The following is a 24,989-nucleotide window of genomic DNA, read 5'->3' as shown; positions in this document are numbered from 1 at the left end:
ACCATCGATGCTAGGAAGAAACTGCATCAACTAACGAGCAAAATAACCAGCTAACATCATAATGACAGGATCAAATTCACACATAACAATATTAACCTTAAATGTAAATGGGCTAAATGCCCCAATTAAAAGACACAGACTGGCAAATTGGATAGAGTCAAGACCCATCAGTGTGCTGTATTCAGGAGACCCATCTCACATGCAGAGACACACATAGGCTCAAAATAAAAGGATGGAGGAAGATCTACCAAGCAAATGGAAAACAAAAAAAAAGCAGGGATTGCAATCCTAGTCTCTGATAAAACAGACTTTAAACCAACAAAGATCAAAAGAGACAAAGAAGGCCATTACATAATGGTAAAGGGATCAATACAACAAGAAGAGCTAACTATCCTAAATATATATGCACCCAATACAGGAGCACCCAGATTCATAAAGCAAGTCCTTAGAGACCTACTTGTTGCCCAAGCTGGACTCGATCTCCTGGCCAAAAGCAATCCACTGGCTTTGGCCTCCCAAAGCACTGGGACTATAGGCATAAACCACTATGCCAGGAAATATTATTTCTTCAGTGAGAAAAAAACAGATATATCCCAATCTGATTCTAAGGTGAAGAGAACCTGAGACTTATGTTTTCAAAAACATAATTACCTAGTCACCATAACCAGTAGTCCCTAACTACCTGCTAACAAAGAATCTGAGAAGTTGGTTTAAACAGGAAAAACTTAGTTTACGTGGCATAAAATGAGACATTTATTATGAAAGGTAAAAAATAAATTTTAAAAGATCTTGACACTGTATTTAAACCAAAAGAGGATGCTGGTGTATCCATATTCAATTTTAGCTTTTCAATCAGGAAGGTTTCCAGTGTGAACTTACTCTGTAAATTATATGGTGAAGAAAATGAAGGAGGTTTGGAATTTTCTTAATATTCATGAAACACTGCTAGTTTAGAGAACAGTGTGAAGAAGCAGAGCTGAGTATGTAGATCTGGTTTAGCTTATGTGATGCAGAGAGATGTTTTAGTTACGGAAATTTGTTGAATAGATAAACTGAGTTGCTTCCTTAGATCAAAAACATTTTAGAATTAAAGAGCCCCCCAGAACTTTAACTTCTTAAACCTCATTAGTTTATGATGATAATGTAATGAGACTGCTGACCTCATAGAACCAGAAAGTATGGGGCAGCCCACTTAATTTATGGTTTGACCATATGCTAAGAAAAAACTAGATTAGATTACACATCATTTCAGAATGATCTGAAATCAAAGGGAATTACAGATTTGCAAAACCTGCAGTGTCTTTGTGGAAATAACATTTTATTTCAAAAGGAAGTTTACAGATTTCAGTGAATATGAATTATGCTCTTAGTTATTCACCAAGTAAATATTTGTTGAATGTTCACTAAGAATATACAGCATCCCCGGTATCCAATATGAGTCTACTATTTTCAGAACTATTTTGGAATTAGCCAAGCTATGAGAAGAGTATAGATTTACCTGGCAACGTAAGAGATCATTCTTTTAATGAAACTGCTGAAACAGAAGCTACAAGCTAACACTTGTATCATAGATAACAACTGAAATCCATTTTGTTATTTCTTCTGGATGAATACACCACCCAAATCTCAAAAATAATCTCATTTGCCTTACTAATTTGACCAAAGCTGATCACTTTACGCTGTAAAAAATTGCACGTAAGTATAAATATTTAATACTACTATAAAACTCCATTCATCCAAATATGGCTAGATACAATATAGTGCATAAATGCTAAAACTATGAGTTGTCTGCAAGTTGAATCTATACTTTCATAAAAGTTTCATTCACCCAAAGTTGGCTAGACGTGTTATACTGTATAATCATTACAACTATAAGTTGTTTGCAAGTTAGCTCACAATTCAGGATTGAACAACTATATGTTGAAACACAGAAGACCGTAATTGTCAAGTTAAATATACTTTTTCATCAGAATACACTGTCTTATTTCATAGTCAACAAGTATATATAAATTATGCCAAACTCTAAACATGGTGCTTTTTGAAAATCAGACTTTCAAGTGTAAGATGGTTTGAAATAGTACATAAATCCCCTCTAAAGAATCACACTACAAGAAATATAGTATCAAGATTTGAAAAATGGAACGAACATGAGACCAATTTGAGAAATAAAATGAAATGGAAATAATAAAGGGGTAAAATATTTAATTCTTGAAATGTTTTTCTCACATACTGGCAGAAAAGATAGCATAACTTTCCATTATATAATCTTCTCAATGTAAGCATTTATTTGACAGTTATAAAGGGGTAGGATTTGGTATACAGAGGAATCAATAACCATGTTGTAAAGCCTAGAACAGTGCACACAAACATGCTGTAGGACACATTAACATTAGACTGAAAGAAATAATTATATTTTAAATAAACATATTCCTCCTAGTAGGATAATCAATTTTTTACACATCTTACCAGCTATTTCACAGAGCTCAGGTAGTGAAATGGCAGCAGCTGTTATACCAAAACCACGTATTACATGCATACGAGATGCTTTTAATTTTTCATAGGTATCTACTTATTTGAGTAAAGCCACATTTAACACATATTAAATAAAAACAAGGTAATCATGGGGTGATTAATTCAGAAGAATTTTTAGTACAGTCCTATTTTAGAAATAAATTCTTAACCAATTATTTTTATGTCAGAAGACTTAATAATTCAAATTACACCCTGCCCTTATTCCGAGATTTAAGAGATTTGTCATGATCAATGTTTCTGAAATATTAAATTAAGAGGTGTCATGGTAATTACTATGGAATAAATAGCAATTAAGTTTTTTAAGCAATTCAGCTCAAACTATTTGCAGTGAACATTTATACTACTAATATTTTCCTGCACAATGCAAGTTGCCTACAAATGTAAGATGTAAGTTTGTAGAATTATTTTAAAATATATTAGGAAACTGATTTAATATAGAATTCTGTGCTTGGTTGGGAAGCACCTATGCATAATGTACCCAAAAATAGGTAGACATGAAGATAAATAATACAAATTATGTTACCCATAGAAAGATAATTATTTCTGTTCTATATTCACAATAGTGAATCTAACATATGCTTTGAGATAGGTAAATAATTTGCAGGGTAAATAAAAGATAATTATTTTAAAATATATATCAGACAAGAACTACAATACATCATGTAAATATGTACCAGAGATTTGAATTAGGTAAGTACTTACTGCTATATAACAAACTCTTGCTTTTTCTACCAACATCCAGTTTTTCTCCAGATCAAGATGTTTTTCCTTTTTATAACAATTGGCAGCAGCAAGATTAGCTACGAGGGACCTAAAATAACCAAAGAATAAGCAAGTAATATTATAGCCAAACTTGGCATATATTTCTATAGATAATTACCAATATTTTTTGCAAAGTTTAAAATTTACATTTAATTAATTCTTCAAAACTAATGTTATTGATTTTTAAATAATTATAATTACTAATTTTGTTTTGAGAACTTTCTGAGGCATCTATGATAATTTTTATTCTGAACAACACCTGGCATTTTGAGAAAGAAATTGGCATTTAAGTTGCCTTTTGATAGTAAAATAGGACCTACTTTTTACACCTTAATAGTTCAAAATGCAGTTAAGAAATAAGGCTAACTCATTATATAAAAAGAAATCTATGCAACTAAAAACATTTTTTATAGTAGAAAAATATCTTTATAAAAATAAATATCAACATACTATAATTGTCTATTTAATCAAAGGCTTTAAAAGCCAAGTATGGAATTAATTTCATAAAAGACACTTATAAATGCAGACCATATTCACTAAGAGGAATTAATGCGTAAACCATTACATTCTAAGGACTGAAATCAATTAGAATTGTTTTCTATAGTTGAAAAGTCCCCTGACTGGTCCAGTTTTAGAAATGGAATATCTAAGCAGGATACTGCATTTAAAATCTTGCTACAGGTTAGGTGCAGTAGCTCAAAGCTGAAATCCCAGCTCTTTCAGAGGCCAAGGCGGGAGGATTGCTTGATGCCAGGAGTTTGAGTCAACCTGGGCAACACAGCCAGATCCCATCTCTACAAAATAATTTTAAAAATTAGCTGGGGGTCGTGGTGTACACTTACAGTCCTAGGGACTCAGGAAGCTGAGGTGGGAGGATTGCTTGAGCCCAGGAGTTTGAGGCTGCAATGAGCTATGATCATACCACTGCACTCCAGCCTAGGCAACAAGGCAAAACCACATCTCTAAGAAAAAATAAATAAATAAAATCCTGCTACAAGTGTCACCTGGCTTGTTTAATTAAATACAATAATTATTTACATTATAAATAAAAATACTTTCCTTCCTCATACTGCTCCAGAATTTAAAAAATTACTTGCCAATTTTTCTCTTTTTCTAATTAAATTGTAACAGTTATAGCTTACGAAAAAAATCTTATCATTTCAGACTTTGGTAATATGTTCGATTACACTGTTAAAAAAAAAAAAAAACCCTCAATTCTCTTCCAAAACGTATTTCCACTCATCTATCTGCCAATTTACTACTAAAGGATACATCTGTTTATGTTTAAGTAAATGAAGGAAAGAAAGAGTAATATGCATCAACATATTCATATACAAACTAACTATGTTATAAACTTAAGAAAATTTAGACCTAATTTATAAAAATATTTTAGTAATTATGACTTTAGGAAAATTTTGACAAAATGGCTACTAAATAAAAGCAAACACTTCTGGTACCAGATACTAAACTCTATTCTGATAATAAAACTACTTTTTGATGGGAAACTACACAGTTCCTCCAAAAGAAAATACAAGTATTCTTTTTTTTTTTTTTTTTGAGATGGAGTTTCATTCTTGTTGCCCAGGCTAGAGAGCAATGGCTCCGTCTTGGCTCACTGCAACCTCCGCCTCCGGGTTCAGGCAATTCTCTTGCCTCAGTCTCCCAAGTAGCTGGGATTACAAGTGCCTGCCACGATGCTCGGCTAATTTTTTTGTATTTTTAGTAGAGGTGGGGTTTCACCATGTTGGCCAGACTGGTCTCGAACTCCTGGCCTCAAATGATCCACCCGCCTCAGCCTCCCAAAGTGCTGGGATTATAGGCATGAGCCGCCACGCCCGACCAGAAAAACATGGGTATTCTTATTATCCCAATGTATTTGATTCTGACTTTGAAGAGGAAGAACCTGGATCAAGAAAGATACTGCATTACTCAAACACTTCAATTTCTGAAATCTTTTGTTTTGTTTTTTGTTTTTGAGACAGGGGCTCACTCTTTTCCCCAGACTGAAGTGCAGTGGGCAGCACGACCCCAGTCCACTGCAGCCTCAACCTCCTCGGCTCAAGCAAGACTTCCGAGCAGCTGGGACCACAGGTACATGCCACCATCCCCAGCTAATTTTTGTATTTTTGGTAGAGATGGAGTTTCGCCATGTTGCCCAGGCTGGTCTTAAACTCCTGAGCTCAAGTGATCAGCCTACTTCGGTCTCCTAAAGTGTTAGGATTACAAGGTGTGACCACCACACCCGGCCAATTTCTGAGTTTTTGATAGTGGCAGCAAAGGTTACTGGACCTATCTAAAACAACTGATCCAACTGTATTAGCTTCCAGAATTTAGATAATGATTTAGATACTGAAGATTTCTCCCCAATTTTTGATTCCCATATCATCTCAACAATATCACTATAACCATAAAATTGGTATAAAAGTTAAGTTTTTGACATCTAGAAGATCTAATATTATCATAACTGTTCTCTCTCTCTCTTTGGTTTTGAGACAGATCTTGCTCTGTTGCCCAGGCAGGAGTGCAGTAGCATGATCTCGGCTCACTGCAACCTCCACCTCCCAGGTTCAAGCAATTCTCCTACTTTCGTCTCCTGAGTAGCTGGGATTACAGGTGCACACCTGGCTAATTTTTGTATTTTTAGTAGAGACGGAGTTTCACCATGTTGGCCAGGCTGGTCTCGAACTCCTGACCTCAGGTGACCCACCTGACTCGGCCTCCCGAAGTGCTGGGATTACAGGCATGAGCCACCACACCCAGCCATAACTGTTCTTTAAGACAGCAATTTAGCATAGTAAAACAATTTAGTAATTTTACTGTAGCCTAAGTGATATCAGAAGAAAATCTGACCTACTTCTCACTAATGGGAAAACTTTGCATCTACAGATTAAGGCTGGTCTTGGGAAAACTAAGGGCAAAGGTCTAAACAAACATATTTCAACATTTTTAGTTGTTTTTTTTAATCCCTGAATCCCATATTTCAATGTTTACTGTAACCTTAAAACCATAAAGTTCTCCTGTATATAAAAAACAAAATTAAAGGAAAGATCTGAAAATGCCTTTCATACCCTAATAATTTTTGAATATTGTATTTTGGTTATTTAGTAAATACTGTGCTCATTGATCCCCAGTCTCCAGGATAGTCCATTCCTTAATATACCTCTGCTGAAGGTCAAGTAGTGAGCAATAAAGTAGGTAAACAGAAGAAATGGAGCAAGATCGTGGTGGAGAGGGGGAAGAAAATAAAGGAGGATGAAAAGGGAAAAAAGAAAGGAAGATAAGATGGGAAAAGAAAGGAGATAAGGAATGGAGGAGGACAGACTACATATTTCCAACTATAAGTAATGCAAAATTTCTAGTGAATCACTATTTAAAAAGAGGTCATCTTTGATTATTCCAACAATATAATAGCTAGGGCAGTTATTTTGTTTTTCCCTTGCAAAGGGGAAAAAAGCCTGTGTTGATATGGTAATAACGTTGGCAATGTATGAATACACTCAAGGAGTATCTCCATGTGGGTACAAAAGAACAACCAACCAATATATGAAGGGGCCTGAGAGAGATATTTCAAGTTTATATAAAGAATACTTTTCTAACAAGTAAGGGTGTATAGAAATATACTTGATTGTTTCGTTAGTGGTATACTACCCATGACTGAGTTTATTTAATATGAATGAATTACTATTTTCCAGAAATGGTTTAGATGACCATTTAGATGACTAAGTCATATGAGCCTGAATGTAATGTTGTATTTTATATACATAAAATACACACACACTCTCTCTCTCTCTCATATTCCAACCTCAGGATATGGTGAAAAGAACATTCTTTCTAATTCAAGTTTTGTAACAAATTAGCTACAAGGCATTGAGCAAGCTACAAGGCATTGGGCAAGCTGTCTGCCTTTTCTGATTCTAATTATAAAAAGTAAAGACTGGACTAAATAACCTCAAACTTTTATTCCATTATGCCTCATTAATTCAACTGCATGTTTAACAAAAGTAAATTTAAAAACAACACAAGAAAACTGATATAAGGAATAAACATTTATCAAACATTAAAAAGAATTATAAAGTCAAAATTCCAAATTCACATTGGAATTCAGATTTTACCAGTGTTAAAACAGCCAATTAGTATAGTGCTTCCCTTGGAATTACACTGACCTGTTGTCACCAGTGATGCATGCAGCACAAGTTCCTGTTGGCTGCTCATTCTGCTCGTAGTAATGAGCATCCACATGGGCTTCAGCAGCTTTTCTCTTCAGGATCTCCCCAAATTTATCTATCCCAATGCATCCAAAAAATGTTGCTGCTTTGTGTGGCTGTTGAATCATCCACTGTAAAACAGGAACATAAATAATTTAATGGGCCAAAGAAATTGTACACATAGTTTAATATTCTGCCATGGATAGTGATGTGACAAGAATGCTTTGTGAGAAACTGTGGCTGTTATGAACGGGATTTCAATTCTGTACTATCACTTATGATAAAAAAAAGTAATATAACAACCATGTAATATCTTATACAGCTTTGGGGAGAGAAATAAACTACATAAAGTGGTTAAGGATTCAGCAGCTAAAATCATACAGACCTTAAGACAAATGCTGGCTTGATATAGGAAAAGAATACTGGGTCCCAATATAAGAAGTCTAGCATTGTCATAAAAAGAGCAGAATCCATCTTGATTAAAGGCTGTTTGAGTTCAAATCTTGCATCTGTCACTTACTAGCTGCATGAGTTACAGCATGTTAGAGCATATCACTTAACATTACTCATTTCACTCATGTTTAAAGTGGAGATATAATTACAAATACATCTCATAAGATCGTTGTGGACTAATTGAAATGATGTAAATTAATGTACATGCATTGCTGAGCATGGTACCCAGCACATGGTAAACAACATATATTAGCTGTGGCTGTTACTATGATTGTCATACTTATTGTAGTAATTCATGTATAAATTAAGCTAAAACATGCTCATATCTAAAAAATTCTTTTAAAAATTCAGAAATAGTGTTACACTTCTAGTTACAAATATCTCATTTTTTCATTGAAGTAATTATTATGTTTTAATGTCAATGGATTTCTGGTAAGATGCATATGTTTCACAGATTTGAACTTTATACCTTTCATAATTAGCTAAAATCCTTGAGGGTTCTAATAGTCTATAGTGATTCTATAGCTAACACCTGTTTAGTTTCAAAGACTTAGAGGTAGCAAAATAACCTACAAATAATCTACATACAAAGTCAAAAGACGTCAAAATAGATTTTGATAAAATCTCTTCTCAAATATTTGGAATAGAAAAGAAATACATGCATATTTGAGAGGTAAAAGGATGAGGAGAGGAAAAAAGTAACAAAGACAAAACTGTAGGAATGAGACATAGTAACAGCTTAACGACCAGCAATCCCACTTCTAGAGACTCATCCACAATACAAAACAACACATATATAAGTATTGAGATTTTTTTTTAAATTTTATTATTATTATACTTTAAGTTTTATGGTACATGTGCACAATGTGCAGGTTTGTTACATATGTATACATGTGCCATGTTGGTGTGCTGCACCCATTAACTCGTCACTTAGCATTAGGTTTATCTCCTAATGCTATCCCTCCCCCATCCCCCACCCCACAACAGTACCCGATGTGTGATGTTCCCCTTCCGGTCTGGCAAATTGGATAAAGAGTCGAGACCTACCAGTGTGCTGTATTCAGAAAACCCATTTCACGTGCAGAGACACATATAGGCACCAAATAAAGGGATGGAGGAAGATCTACCAAGCAAATGGAAAACAAAAAAGGCAGGGGTTGCAATCCTAGCCTCGGATAAAACAGACTTTAAACCAACAAAGATCAAAACAGACAAAGAAGGCCATTACATAATGGTAAAGGGATCAATTCAACAAGAAGAGCTAACTATCCTAAATATATATGCACCCAATACAGGAGCACCCAGATTCATAAAGCAAGTCCTTAGTGACCTACAAAGAGACTTAGACTCCCACACAATAATAATGGGAGACTTTAACACCCCACTGTCAGCATTAGACAGATCAACGAGACAGAAAGTTAACAAGGATATCCAGGACTTGAACTCAGCTCTGCATCAAGCGGACCTAATAGACATCTACAGAACTCTCCACCCCAAATCAACAGAATATACATTTTTTTCAGCACCACACCACACCTATTCCAAAACTGACCACACAGTTGGAAGTAAAGCACTCCTCAGCAAATGTAAAAGAACAGAAATTATAGCAAACTGTCTCTCAGACCACAGTGCAATCAAAATAGAACTCAGGATTAAGAAATTCACTCAAAACCGCTCAACTACATGGAAACTGAACAACCTGCTCCTGAATGACTACTGGGTACATAACAAAATGAAGGCAGAAATAAAGATGTTCTTTGAAACCAACGAGAACAAAGACACAGCATACCAGAATCTCTGGGACACATTCAAAGCAGTGTGTAGAGGGAAATTTATAGCACTAAATGCCCACAAGAGAAAGCAGGAAAGATCTAAAATTGACAACCCAACGTCACAATTAAAAGAACTAGAGAAGCAACAGCAAACACATTCAAAAGCTAGCAGAAGGCAAGAAATAACTAAAATCAGAGCAGAACTGAAGGAAATAGAGACACAAAAAACCCTTCAAAAAATCAGTGAATCCAGGAGCTGGTTTTTTTTGAAAAGATCAACAAAATTGATAGACCGCTAGCAAGACTAATAAAGAAGAAAACAGAGAAGAATCAAATAGACGCAATAAAAAATGACAAAGGGGATATCACCACCGAACCCACAGAAATACAAAATACCATCAGGGAATACTATAAACATCTCTACACAAATAAACTAGAAAATCTAGAAGAAATGGATAAATTCCTCGACACATACACCCTCCCAAGACTAAACCAGGAAGAAGTTGAATCTCTGAATACACCAATAACAGGCTCTGAAATTGAGGCAATAATTAATAGCTTACCAACCAAAAAGAGTCCAGGACCTGATGGATTCACAGCCGAATTCTATCAGAGGTACAAGGAGGAGCTGGTACCATTCCTTCTGAAACTATTCAAATCAATAGAAAAAGAGGAAATCCTCCCTAACTCATTTTATGAGGCCAGCATCATCCTGATACCAAAGCCTGGCAGAGACACAACAAAAAAAGAGAATTTTAGACCAATATCCTTGATGAACATTGATGCAAAAATCCTCAATAAAATACTGGCAAACCCAATCCAGCAGCACATCAAAAAGCTTATCCACCATAATTAAGTGGGCTTCATCCCTGGGATGCAAGGCTGGTTCAACATACGCAAATCAATAAACGTAATCCAGCATATAAACAGAACCAAAGACAAAAACCACATGATTATCTCAATAGATGCAGAAAAGGCCTTTGACAAAATTCAACAACCCTTCATGTTAAAAACTCTCAATAAATTAGGTATTGATGGGACGTATCTCAAAATAATAAGAGCTATCTATGACAAACCCACAGCCAATATCATACTGAATGGACAAAAACTGGAAGCATTCCCTTTGAAAACTGGCACAAGACAGGGATGCCCTCTCTCACCACTCCTATTCAACATAGTGTTGGAAGTTCTGGCCAGGCCAATCAGGCAGGAGAAGGAAATAAAGGGTATTCAATTAGGAAAAGAGGAAGTCAAATTGTCCCTGTTTGCAGATGACATGATTGTATATCTAGAAAACCCCATCGTCTCAGCCCAAAATCTCCTTAAGCTGATAGGCAACTTCAGCAAAGTCTCAGGATACAAAATCAATGTGCAAAAATCACAAGCATTCTTATACACCAATGACAGACAAACAGAGAGCCAAATCATGAGTGAACTCCCATTCATAATTGCTTCAGAGAGAATAAAATACCTAGGAATCCAACTTACAAGGGACGTGAAGGACCTCTTCAAGGAGAACTACAAACCACTGCTCAACGAAATAAAAGAGGATACAAACAAATGGAAAAATATTCCATGCTCATGCGTAGGAAGAACCAATATCGTGAAAATGGCCATACTGCCCAAGGTAATTTATAGATTCAATGCCATCCTCATCAAGCTACCAATGACTTTCTTCACAGAATTGGAAAAAACTAAAGTTCATATGGAATCAAAAAAGAGCCCACATTGCCAAGTCAATCCTAAGCCAAAAGAACAAAGCTGAAGGCATCACGCTACCTGACTTCAAACTATACTACAATGCTACAGTAACCAAAACAGCATGGTACTGGTACCAAAACAGAGATATAGACCAATGGAACAGAACAGAGCCCTCAGAAATAATGCCGCATATCTACAACCATCTGATCTTTGACAAACCTGACAAAAACAAGAAATGAGGAAATGATTCCCTATTTAATAAATGGTGCTGGGAAAACTGGCTAGCCATATTTGAAAGCTGAAACTGGATCCCTTCCTTACACCTTATACAAAAATTAATTCAAGATGGATTAAAGACTTACATGTTAGACCTAAAACCATAAAAACTCTAGAAGAAAACCTAGGCAATACCATTCAGGACATAGGCATGGGCAAGGACTTCATGTCTAAAACACCAAAAGCAATGGCAACAAAAGCCAAAATTGACAAATGGGATCTAATTAAATTAAAGAGCTTCTGCATAGCAAAAGAAACTACCATCAGAGTGAACAGGCAACCTACAGAATGGGAGAAAATTTTTGCAACCTACTCATCTGACAAAGGGCTAATATCCAGAATCTACAATGAACTCAAACAAATTTACAAGAAAAAACAAACAACCCCATCAAAAAGTGGGCAAAGGATATGAACAGACACTTGTCAAAAGAAGACACTTATGCAGCAAAAAAATACATGAAGAAATGCTCATCATCACTGGCCATCAGAGAAATGCAAATCAAAACCGCAATGAGATACCATCTCACACCAGTTAGAATAGCCATCATTAAAAAGTCAGGAAACAACAGGTGCTGGAGAGGATGTGGAGAAATAGGAACACTTTTACACTGTTGGTGGGATTGTAAACTAGTTCAACCATTGTGGAAGTCAGTGTGGCGATTCCTCAGGGATCTAGAACTAGAAATACCATTTGACCCAGCCATCCCATTACTGGGTATATACCCAAAGGACTATAAATCATGCTGCTATAAAGACACATGTACACGTATGTTTACTGTGGCACTATTCACAATAGCAAAGACTTGGAACCAAACCAAACATCCAACAATGATAGACTGGATTAAGAAAATGTGGCACATATACACCATGGAACACTGTGCAGCCATAAAAAATGATGAGTTCATGTCCTTTGTAGGGACATGGATGAAGCTGGAAACCATCATTCTCAGCAAACTATCACAAGGACAAAAAACCAAACACCACATGTTCTCACTCATAGGTGGGAATTGAACAATGAGATGTTATTTGTAATGACAAAATGTTGGAAATAAACTAGAAGTCCACGTGTAGATCAGTCGATTACATTATGATATATCCACACAATGGAATACCACACAGCCATTCAAAAATCCCAGCAAAACAACACAAAAAAGGAAAAGCTGTATGAACACTCCATCTATATAAAGTAATTTCCAGGATATTTTGTTAACTTCAAAAAAAAATCAAGTCTCAAAGGTACAAAAGCTTTGTTTAAAAAAGAATAAAACTTAATAATATATATTATTTTCAAATATAGGGGGACAGCTTCAGGACATTGAATTTAGCAATGATTTCATAAATATGGAACAAAAGCACAGGCAAGAAAAGCAAAAATAGATAAATGTGATTATATTAAGCTTAACTTCTGCATGGCAAAGGAGGCAATCAACAGAGTGAAAAGGCAACTTATTTCCAAACCATATACCCAATGAAAGGTTAATATCCAGAATACATAACAAACTTCTAAATGAACAATAAAAATACAAATAACATGATCTTAAAATGCGCAAAGGACTTGAATAGACATTTCTCCAAAAATGATATATAAATGGCCAATAAGCACAAGAAAAGATGTTCAACATCAGTAATTATCAGGGAAATCAAAACCACAATGAGATATCACTTCACACTGATCAAGATGGTCACTACCGAAAACATAGAAAACAAAAAATGCTGGCAAAATGTGGAGAAGTGAATGAACCCTTGTGCAGTGTTGGTGGAAATGTAACATGGTGCAGCCACTACTAAAACGGTATGGAGGTTCCTAAAAGAAACATTAAAAATTAAATTAACATATAATCAAGCAACCTCACTTCTGGGTATACAGTCAAAATAATTCAAAGCAGGATCTCAAAGATATATTTGCATGTCCATGTTCACTGCAGCAATATTCATAATAGCCAAGAAGTACAAGCAACCCAGACGTCCATCAACAATTAAAGGATAAAGAAACAAAAGAAGGAAATCCTGTCACATGCTACAACATAGATGAACATCAAGAACTTGCTAAGTTAAATAAGGTCTGTCACAAAAAAGACACATATTGTATGATTCCACTCATAGGAAGTATCTGAAGTAGTCAAAATTATAGAAACATAAGCAGAAAGTTGGTTGCCAAGGACTTGGGGGAGGGAAGTCGGAGAATTAGAGTTTAATGTGTACAGAGTTTCAGTGTTGCAAGATGAAAAAGTTCTAGAGGTCGACTATGTAACAACGTGCATACACTAATTGGTACATTTAAAAATGGTTAAGATGGTAGAGTTAATGTCATGGTTTTTATTATATAAAAGAGAATGTATGTGTGTGTGTGTGTGTGTATGTGTGTATATATATATATATATTCTTGCCTCGAACTCCTGAATTCAACAGATCCTCCCAGCTCAGTCTTCTGAGTAGTTGGGACTACAGGTGCAAGCCACCTCACTCAGCCATATATATTCTTTTAGTATAGATACTATACTATATACATATATTAGAATGTATATATATTTTGTGTTTGCTAATTTCATAAAAAGAAACACAGAAAGAATAAACTAGAAATGAAAAATGTTTCTCTATGAGAGTGAGTGGGATAGGAGTAGAGGAATAGGAATAGAAGAGTTCTCTGAATATAGCATTCCATACAAATTTGACTTCTGAAACATGTTAAAATTTTGCATTTTCAAATAATAAAATTTAATTTGAATTTCAAATTCCATTAGAAGAAAAACAAATTATGAAGTTGAATATAACAAGAACGAAAAATCAAAGAAGGTATCAAATTGTAACATAAGCACATAGAAAAAATAATGCAAATAATTTTTCAGTATGCTGTTATGACAAATACAGTCTTGATGGAATAATTATAAGGAACAAAAACAACAAATAAATCAAACTTTACTTAGTAGGTTTATTGTTGGTTATGTTATTGGTGGAAGTATTTTGTGTGTATTGTAGGATACAGCAAATGAATATAAAGTTGATGCTGTTGGGAACTAGGTTTGCTGAACAGGATAAGGAAAACACAAACATGGAATGGGGAAAGGGAAGAAGGTTCTAAGCAAGAAATCTGAGGGATGCTATCTTAACCATTATCAATTAGCATTATCAATAAAGCCATAAACCTTATGATGTGATGCAATGGGAAATACACAGTGTCACTTACGTACTATTATTGCCTAAAATCATGAGAATAAGTCTACAAGGTGGCACATATTTACAATCAACAGGGTTGGACTCTTAAAAGAAGAAAATGCCTTAACCAAAAAGGCAGGAGGAAAGTATATTAAAGAAATAGTACTAATACATGTAATGTGTAGTTCTTATTGGATCCTGGACTGAGAATAAGATTAAACAACTATCAAGGACACTATCAGAATAACTGCTACATCTGGAATCTTGATCACACATCAGAAAACAGTATCAATGCTTAATTTCTTGAATAAGGAATAAATACATCAGAATGGTTCTGAGGAGAATATACACACATATATTTATTTAAAGAGAACACGAATGTGTTGAAATGTTAACAATTGGTGGATCAATGTGAAGGGTATAGAAAAGTTCATTTTACTATTCCATAAGTTAGAAAATGTTCAAAATTAAAAGGTGGGACAAACATACTGTAGCTAAATCATTCCTTTAAAGAATAATTTAAACTTAATTTATTCCATTTTGGATATTATCACTCCATTTATCAAAATGAGTAAATAACATGAAGCAGTTAATATCATGAAAAATCTCAGTATAAATGCCTAACTTAAAATACTTTATTCTACAATTAGTGAAAGTATAAATTTAACAGAGAATTTCTATGTGTTATGAAATTTAGTAAAACTATAAATTTAGCAGAAAATTTCTGTGTTATTCTATAATTTACTTTTATTTATCTACAATGCATGATTAAATGATCAACCATGTCTACTATATATAGCAAAATAAAACCCAGAGCCAATAGCAACTTTTACTATGATTACTTAAATAATCTGTCATCAAAATAACAGCAAACTTTGTTCAGTGAAAATAAAGTCGTTATTATATAATTTAGCCTAGTTATAATCAGAGAGTCTACATGTTCAAACTACAGTCTGAAATAAGAGCTCTATCAACTCACTGTCAGGCTTAAACCTGATTTACTAACTACTCCATAATCAGGATTTAAATGAATTGAAATATTTCCATTACAAATAAATATTATTTGAACCTGCAAGGCAAAAATTGATAAATAGTAGAAATATTCAGCAGCTTTGCTATCCTTTTACTATTAAATATTTCAACATGGGAAACTGCCTGACATTCTATTTCTGATATTCAGATATTGACAAAATGTGAGAACTTTGCTTTTGATCAGTGATTTCCACTCAAAAGTCATTCTAAAACCAGAGTTTAACAAGCCTAAAAATTCAGTTTTTTTACAGCCATTAAAAAAAAAGCCATGTTAACTGCTTCAAAGCACTTAATAATCTGAGTAAAGATGTTATAATTGAGAATTAAATAGATTTTTAAAAATCAATTTAGGAAAATTTAACAAGTAATCTGCAAAGATTTCTGCTAAAATTTTAGTACATCTGTAAGCATCTAAAACACAATGTTTCACCAACATCTAACTAATCTATTTCCTATCATTTTGATACTCAATCAAACATTTAATGCATGTCTGCCAGGGAATAAAAAGATAAAAATGATGATGTTCCTAATGCAAAGTCACAACTACTAGATTTTGATTCTCCAGGATGGAGATTCAACCTTGTTTATAACCTTTGATTATGCTCCTTCTTTTAGCTAAAATAAACTGCCCACCTTCCCTTGGTTCATATATGTACAGTACACCTTAAAAACTTTAACTTCTGCTCTGCCCATGAGTGAGTAGCAGAGTCTAGAATTACTGTTGTGCTGTAAACCAGAAAACCAAAAGGAAACACTGACAGAATTTTCAGACATTGAATAACAGGCATGGTAGGACTGTGATCTCTGATAGGAAAGGAACAAGGTATGCCCTGACATCATGCAGGTACTCTGCCAGGAGGCAAGTTCCACACCATGGAGAGGTGGCATTCTCACTAAAAAGAGGAAACAGAGATAAGTATTCAAGGAGAGCCAGGAGACTAGAAATTGTGAAAAAGATTTTCAGAAAAGAATGAGTTGAAATCTACAGAGTAATCCTTGAGGCTATGGCTGGATACCAACCTGTGCATGTTTAAGGAATATATATAAAATCATAAGGAATCCACATAAATGCTCTAGAATTAAAAGTAAGTCAATCAAGGTCTCAGACTTTAAGATTGATATATAAAAATCTAATTGTATTTCGATAAATTTTCAAAGAAGAGTTGAAAATTAAAATTAAGAAAACAATATTTACAATACCACCAAAATTGAAATATATAGGAACACATTTAACCAAATATGTGCAAGACATATACGTAGAACACTATAAAAGATTGCTGAGGAAAAAAAAAACAACTTATATAAACGAAGAGCTATATTATGTACATGGATTTGAAAACTCAATATTCTTAAGACATTAATTCTCCCCAAATTGATTCATAAATTCAATGTAATCCCATCCAAACTCTCGATGGATTTTTGAGGATATCAAAAAGTTGATTCTATAATCAATATTAAAGGAAAAGGAACTAGAATAGCTAAAGGTTAGGAGGTATGTGGGTGTGAGAAAAACTAACACTGCTAAACGCCAATTTCTTCAAATATAAAATGTGGATAACATAACCTATGATCTTTTAAGGATGTTGTAAGAATTAGAAATTGACAAACAAGGCCGGGTGCAGTGGCTCACGCCTGTAATCCCAACACTTTGGGAGGCCGAGGCAGGCAGATCACCTGAGGTCGGGAGTTCAAGACCAGCCAGACAAACATGGAAAAACTCCGTCACTAAAAATACAAAAAATTAGCCAGGCATGGTGGCACATGCCTGTAATCCCAGCTACTCAGGAGGCTGAGGTAAGGAGAATCGCTTGAACTCGGGAGGTGGAGGTTGCAGTGAGCCGAGATTGCGCCATTGCACTCCAGCCTGGGCAATAAGACTGAAACTCCTCTCAGAAAAAAAAAAGAAATAAAAAAGAAATAAAAAGAAATTGACTAACAACCCATGCAGTTTAGAACAGTATAGGGTGTCTATTATTATATTTGTATCACTTTCATACAAAGAAGGAAAGGGCTCTCATTATACTTTAAGTAATTATACCTAACTGGAGGAATAGGAAAACCACAGCCACTATTGGTAACTTCAGATAAATACTTCAATTAGTTTAACTTAAACAGCAATAGTAAAAAAGCAGCACATTACTGGAAAATACCTATGAGAGAGATTAATTGCAGTGGAGGGGATCAGGAAAGGCCTCCAAAGACAGGTAGCAGTATCAACTGGTCTTTGAAGGATGGGTATGATCTTCCAAAATGGTTACAAACTAGAAAGAAAAAAGAGTCATACAGCATATAGTACATGTCTCCTTTCTTATGTTAGAAATTTTATCAAGGTGCCCCTAGGATGAAAGAAATTCTATTTATTAAATAATTAGTTTCAGCCAAAAGTGTTTATTTCCTAACAATTTTGTACCTGTTAGGCACTGCAAAATTCTCAAATCTTGGAATCAGACTGGTAACCATCACCCTCATTTGTTTCACACCGATTTGCTTTTTATCACAGAAACCGTCAAGGATCCAGTTTTGCACAGTATAATGCCACCAAAAGGAATGTAGTAATCTAATGTTAAAACTGAAATACCAGGCCAGGCGCAGTGGCTCACGCCTGTAATCCCAGCACTTTGGAAGGCCGAGGCGAGCGGATCATGAGGTCAGGAGTTCAAGACCAGCCTGACCAACATGGTGAAACAACTGTCTGTACTAAAAATACAATAATTACCCAGGCGTGGTGGCACGTGCCTATAATCCCAGCTACTCAGGAGGCTGAGGCAGGAGAATCACTTGAGCTCGGGAGGCGGAGGTTGCAGTGAGCCAAGATCCCGCCACTGCACTCCAGCCTGGGTGACACAGCAAGACTCCATCTCAAAAAAAAAAAAAAAAAAAAAAAAAAAAAAAAAAAAAAAACCCTGAAATATCTGGAGCTAGTGGTTCATGCTGTATCTGATAGACGTCACTGTGTTTACCTTGAAATTTTGAAATACCCTGAAGACTCTCTGTGGGTTTGCTACAGCACCCCAAGGGGACTTAGTGCACAGATTGGGAAACTAGAATATAAGATTAACAAAAACAATGAAAAACAGAAATAAAAGACTATTAGGAGTATACCGACAGAGCAACTATGTGGGAGGGAAGAGACTAATGGGAAAGGTAGATGTAGGCCAGATCATTAAATACCACTTCAAGAAATTTAGGCAACATCCTGATGGCAGAAAGCAACACATGAAGGTTTTCGAGCAAAGAGTATGATGGTAAGAGATGATGGTTCATTAAGGTAAGGAACCAGAAGGAAAAAATTTACAACTGAATTTAAATAAGGCCTAAATAAATGACATATTAAACTTCATAACAAGAGTCTTTAACAACATATGGAAAGATTTCTATTAATATTAACTTTACCTTCAAGGCAGATTTACTTTTTATTACCTAAATGCAATATTTAAGACAATATAACTGACAATGATGCCCAAGAGGCAGTCATTTCTGAAATAATGCCTTATGCTTTAATTCAACTCATAATAGAATGATGAAGAATGACACCTAGATACTAAAAGAGTTGCAAGATAAGGCAAAGACATGAAATTTTATACAGAAAACTCAATGAGGCATCTCAGAAAAACTGTAAAGCACAACTAAAAGAAATTAAACGTCAAAACTGAGAAACAGCAACAAGCAGACTGCAAAGGATGATGAGGAAATCAAAACTGAAATAGATTGATTAGGAAAATAGCATATATCACATAACTTATAGGATAGATTCTCAGATGATTATAATACCACCAAGTGAGACAGGGTAAAACACAAGATTTTCATAAATATTAAGAATCCATTCTAACTGAATAACTAGTATGTTATGCTTCTTTCCTTAAAAAACTGCTCCATTGCCCCTGCCAGCAAGCATCCTATTAATAAAAATCAATTTCTAATAATCCTGTTCTTTCCCCGAAATAGTTCTATTGTTATTTTTGTTAGTAAATATCTGTTAACATTCTCAGAACAGATTTGGGGAATATTAGGCCTAGTAGAAAAAACAAACTTTAGACTCAGATATATAAGTTCATCTAGCCATGTGATGGTAAACAAGCTACTATTTCAGAGATTATGTTTCTTGTGGAATTATTGTGAGGATTGAATAGGATAATGTATGCAAAGTGTTCAAGGCAGTGCCTATTACAGAGTACAGATGACGATGACAACAGTGCCCTGAGACTATGATAAAATGCAGAATTTTTAGTGTATATTCATTCAATTCATTCCACCAATATTTGTTGATCACCTATTATTCGTTGGACATTATTGTAATTAATAATGGATAAAGAAGTCTTCTCTATCTCTTTTGTAGGCTTCTTTCCTTCTCCCCATTCCTTAGCGTTTCTCAGGCCTGGATTCCCAGGTTACCTATAATTCTAACCCTATATACTTCCTCTGGATATGATCTAATATACTCTCATGGTTTCAATTATCATCCATATGCTGAGACTCCCACATCTTTAGCTTATACTTGTCTTCAAATGACTGATCTGAATATCCAAATACCTACTCAACCCTATTTTGCCTATTAAATTGACACATTTTTACTCCTGCCTCTATTAACACCACTTTTAGTACAGGCCACCATCTACTCTCAATTAGACTACTATAAAAGTCTCTTTTAAAAAAATTTATTGAGATATATTCATATAACCATACAATTTGCCACTTTAAAATGTACAATTCAGTTGTTTCCTGTTTATTCACATAGCTGTGCAACCATCACATTTTCATTATCTCAAAAAGAAACCTCTATCCATTGGATGTCATTTCCCATTCTCTCTGTCACTCCATCCTCCCAACCATGCAACCATTTGCAAAAGCTTCTTAAATCATCTCTCTGCCTTTAGTTCTGTTTTTCTCCAATCCACTGCATTTTGAGTGCTCTTCCTAAAATGTCCTTCAATCATTACCCAAGTATCTTAAGCAAAGTTCAACATAAACAACTTTATGATTGAACCATTAACTTCCTCTTCAAGTTCATCCTAAGCATTAACACTCTTGAATGCAATGTTCCAGTACACTGAATACTTCATTCTGTTTCTGTTTGCTCTTTCTAGCTTCCTACTTAGGTTTCAGGTTTCACTTACTGAGACAACGTTGTCCTAAACTCTGTTCTATATGCCCATTGTTATTTATTTTTTGTTTTTTTGAGACAGAGTCTTGCTCTGTCACCCAGGCTGGAGAGCAGTGGTGCGATCTCGACTCACCGCAAACCTCTACCTTCTAGGTTCAAGCAATTCTCCTACCCCAGCCTCCCGAGTAGCTGGAATTACAGGCACACGCCACCATGCCCAGCTAATATTTGCATTTTTAATAGAGACGGGGTTCCACCATGTTGGCCAGGCTGGTCTCGAACTCCTGACCTCAAGTGATCTGTCCGCCGTGGCCTCCCAAAGTGCTGGGATTACAGGTGTGAGCAACCGTGCCTAGCCTATATGCCTGCATTTTATGGTGCCGCAACAAACTGTATCATTCCAATCATAGAAGTAATTCCACTTAATGGTAATTTGCTGTTCAAGACTGTTTTCTTGGCTTCTTTAAAAGAGTCGTAGGGTGTGTTTCCGAATCTAGAAGAGTGCTTCCTACATTATATGCAATTAAATAATTGTCAAATAAGTGAACAGGAAAGCCAGGATTGTATTTTCTTAAAACTTACAATTTAAGGGTACATAAAGCTTACATACAAGATATGTTACTATTTATTATAAGAGATTATATATATAATAGGAGTTATTGCAGAACATGCAAGTAGCACCTAACTTAGTCTTTGCAGAGTGGCCAAAGAAGATTTCCTAAGATAAATATGAGAAACTGTGTCTAAACTGACACTTAACTACGACGGAGATCAGGACACACTACCCCAAAATATGGCACTTGACATACTGAAAATTTTAAGCTGAAGGAATTTGAGAACAGCAGGTGCAGGAAGGACTTTCTGATTTCCTCTGAAGCAAATCATAAGACCATCCATGTGAGAGGATGTTTACTATATGCAGAAAAAAAGAACATCCTTATCTCAGAAGATGGAAGGACATGAGATGAATCTAAACAAACAGGTCTTGCTAAGGTCCCCTCACTTTACTACTCTTGGTTCATACCCCTTTTTGTCCTATTGCCTTTCTCTTTCACTCTTCATAAAACCTAATGTAAAAACACCCAGGTTTAACTGTTTCTTCCAGTCTTCATTTCCCTCCATGTTGCATAAAACTTAGAATATAAATTAGTGTACTTAACTTTTGTTAATCTGTCTTTTGTTACAAGGGTCTTACAGCAGAGAACTTAGAAGGAAAATATTTTTCCTCCCTCACAACTACAAATAGGAATTAGGGGATATATGAGGCTTAGGTGAGATAGCTAATTTTCAGAAGAAGATGAATGGCAGAGAGGCTGAGAAAGAGAGAGAGAGAGAGAGAGAGACACATACACAGGGACAGAGACAGACAGACTGACTATTGGAATCAGAAAACTAAAAGTTCAGTATTCCAAAAAGTCTTAGAATCAAAATGCTTATAATCTCTTCCTCAAATCTGTATTCTAAAGATACAGTATTTCCTAAAGTACAGAATAAAAGTATGCTGTATATACTCTATCTAGAGGTATCATTAACAATATAACCAGTAATACAGGTTAAATGTTCAGCATAGATTCTGCCATAAGGTTGGCAGAGAGTAAATTTTAATTATTATTATTATTACTGTTGTAATTATTGTAGTGGTATCACTAACACTATTGTTATTGTTATTTCTAAGTCAATTATTGGATATCTAGAATACTAAGAAGGAGTATGAATCTTATTTTCTAAGCTTTGTTAGTCTGCTTGAAGTCCAGGGGCCCCTATCATTGCAGGGTATGTGTGAGAGGAGGGGGGAAAATCCAATGAACATCCTGAAATTGTAAGGAAACTTTGCTGTGTTTTTCAATAGAGGATTCACAGATTTCATTAAGTGACTAACACGGTCTAGGCCACCTACACCAAGGGGAGGTGAGGGAAGAGTGTAGGCAGAACCCAGATATAGCCAGTGAGGAAGACTTTTTCTTTTCAAGAAAAAGAGCAAAAAGTTTATAGAACTGCATCAAATTAAACAAAAAACTCATTTAATCCAAAGCTATTTACTGAAATTTTTAAATATTGTATCTGATCATTTTAAAAAAATTGTATTACTGAAACTTTCACTCAATTTCTTAAGATTAACAAAAATGGGTTACAAAATAGCATGGATTTATCTCCGAAGGTCTCCAAAACTAGGGATAAAAAAATAACACAGCACCTGGTATGGTGTTACAATAGGTGTCAAGTTTTTATTCAGTGTAACTTTCATCAGAACAAAGAATAGGCTGTACATAAAATAAGAAAGAAAAATCACCAAGGAAGTTTATTGCGGTAAATTAAAACCAGGACAAAACGGTGAGAAAGGGCCAGGTGCGGTGGCTCACACCTGCAATCCCAGCATTTTGGGAGGCTGAGGCAGGCAGATGGCTTGAGCTCAGAAGTTCGAGACTAGCCTGGGCAATGTGGTGAAACCCCATCTCTAGAAGAAATACAAAAATTAGCCAGGCATGGTGGTGTTAACCTGTAGTTCCAGCTACTCAGGAGGCTGAGGTGAGAGGATTGCTTGAGCCTGGGAGGTAGAGGCTGCAGTGAGCCAAGATCATATTACTTGCACTCCAGCCCGAGTGAAAGAGTGAGACCATGTCTCAAGAAAAGAAAAAGAAAAAGAAAGGTGAGGAAAGGAAGAAACCTTTAGAGAAACACCACAGTGATCTTTAGACATAAGAATGTCACTCAAATGCATCTGCCCAGAAATTCTACAAAATCCACAGAGAAGCATGCCAACTAATAACCAAAGAATAAGAAAAGAATTGAGAAAATCCTTCTCCTTTACTATTTCTAGTATACACTTAATAAAAAGCAAAATCCCTCAAGGCAGTAAACATCTGCCCATCAACACTTATCAACAGCAACATCAAAAACGTAAGGCAAAGGTCAAGTCAAAGTTTATTGACAATGATGAACTATGACAGCCTCTATTAAATTACCCCTTTCTTCAAGGTGTATGTGATCAAAGCAGCAAAGATATTTTCACTCAGTCACATAACAAGCCATTTGTTGAGATTGAAACATCTGGTCAATATCTCCTAACACTGCAATTTCATGCACAGTTAGCATTAGGGCACATTTCTTCTACTCTTCTTACAGGGTCCATAAGGGTGGCACATATGGCTGATCATTTCATTCAAAAAGGATTCAATTCAAGGCATTACACACAATCGTCTGTGCTTTATGGTGTTTTAAGTCTACCTGCCATAGTTTTCCATCATCATTGCTGACTGCTGTTCTCTTCCACTATAAAAGCCTGCAAATATGACAGAGCACTTAAAGCTTAACAGCTTTCCTCTACCTGAGTTAGTAAGCATTTAAGGCAAAGGAATCTATAAAGTGGCAGGTCGTTTTCTATTGTCAAGAATTCCCAATACATGAAACTATTTATCATTTTATTTACCATTTAGCAAAAATCTAGTACAGATTAGAAAAGTAATTTTTAATGTCAAATCAAATACTTAACTTTCTGCTGGACAGATCTATGAAAGTACATTCTTTTGGCTATAATTTTAGGTTATAATAAACAATTTGAAAAAAAATCATAAAATATTTAAAAATTTAATTTTAACATATATTAACAGATTTTTTTAACTTGACAAAGAATGATTCTATACCAGAGAAAATCAGAATGTTACAATTTTATCAGTCCTATATACTGAAAATTTTCCACTTGAAATTCATGCATTTGTTGTCATGGTAACAGAGCCCTTTCTTAAACACTTACAGTAGTAAACTTGAACTCACACCATAGATTTCTCTTTTTCCCTTTCTTCCTTTAGTATAATACCTTCAAAAGAAAAACAGGGTGAGGGTGCGGGACAACTTTAAAGCTACTGTTTCATATTTCCTTTGACACATTTCCCTGACAGGTCGTATGACTATATGAGTATAATTATTTTCTGAAATTTAAGATTTTGCCTAGAAGCTAATAGCTAAATGAAAAAATATTCTTTTTGTTTTGTTTTGTTTTGTTTT

At 35.0% G+C, this 24,989-nt stretch overlaps 1 protein-coding gene across 3 annotated transcripts in view; it reads right to left on the bottom strand.

Moving 5' to 3' along the window:
* The window catches only part of ADK (adenosine kinase), a 581,536-nt gene that overhangs the window by 327,291 nt on the left and 229,256 nt on the right, over window positions 1-24,989 (bottom strand). For all 3 annotated transcript variants that reach the window (XM_003271274.4, XM_003271273.4, XM_003271272.3), the window contains exons 5-6: window positions 7,458-7,630; window positions 3,235-3,343 (exon numbers count right to left, since the gene is read on the bottom strand). In XM_003271274.4, the coding sequence (XP_003271322.1) occupies window positions 3,235-3,343; window positions 7,458-7,630 (282 nt within the window). The remainder of the gene's footprint in view (window positions 1-3,234; window positions 3,344-7,457; window positions 7,631-24,989) is intronic.

Source organism: Nomascus leucogenys, chromosome 18 (assembly GCF_006542625.1).
Source record: "Nomascus leucogenys isolate Asia chromosome 18, Asia_NLE_v1, whole genome shotgun sequence".
In the NCBI taxonomy this organism is placed as follows: Eukaryota; Metazoa; Chordata; class Mammalia; order Primates; family Hylobatidae; genus Nomascus; species Nomascus leucogenys.
The sequence above is the reverse complement of the archived record's forward strand: the minus strand, read 5'-3'. Positions and strand labels throughout refer to the sequence as shown.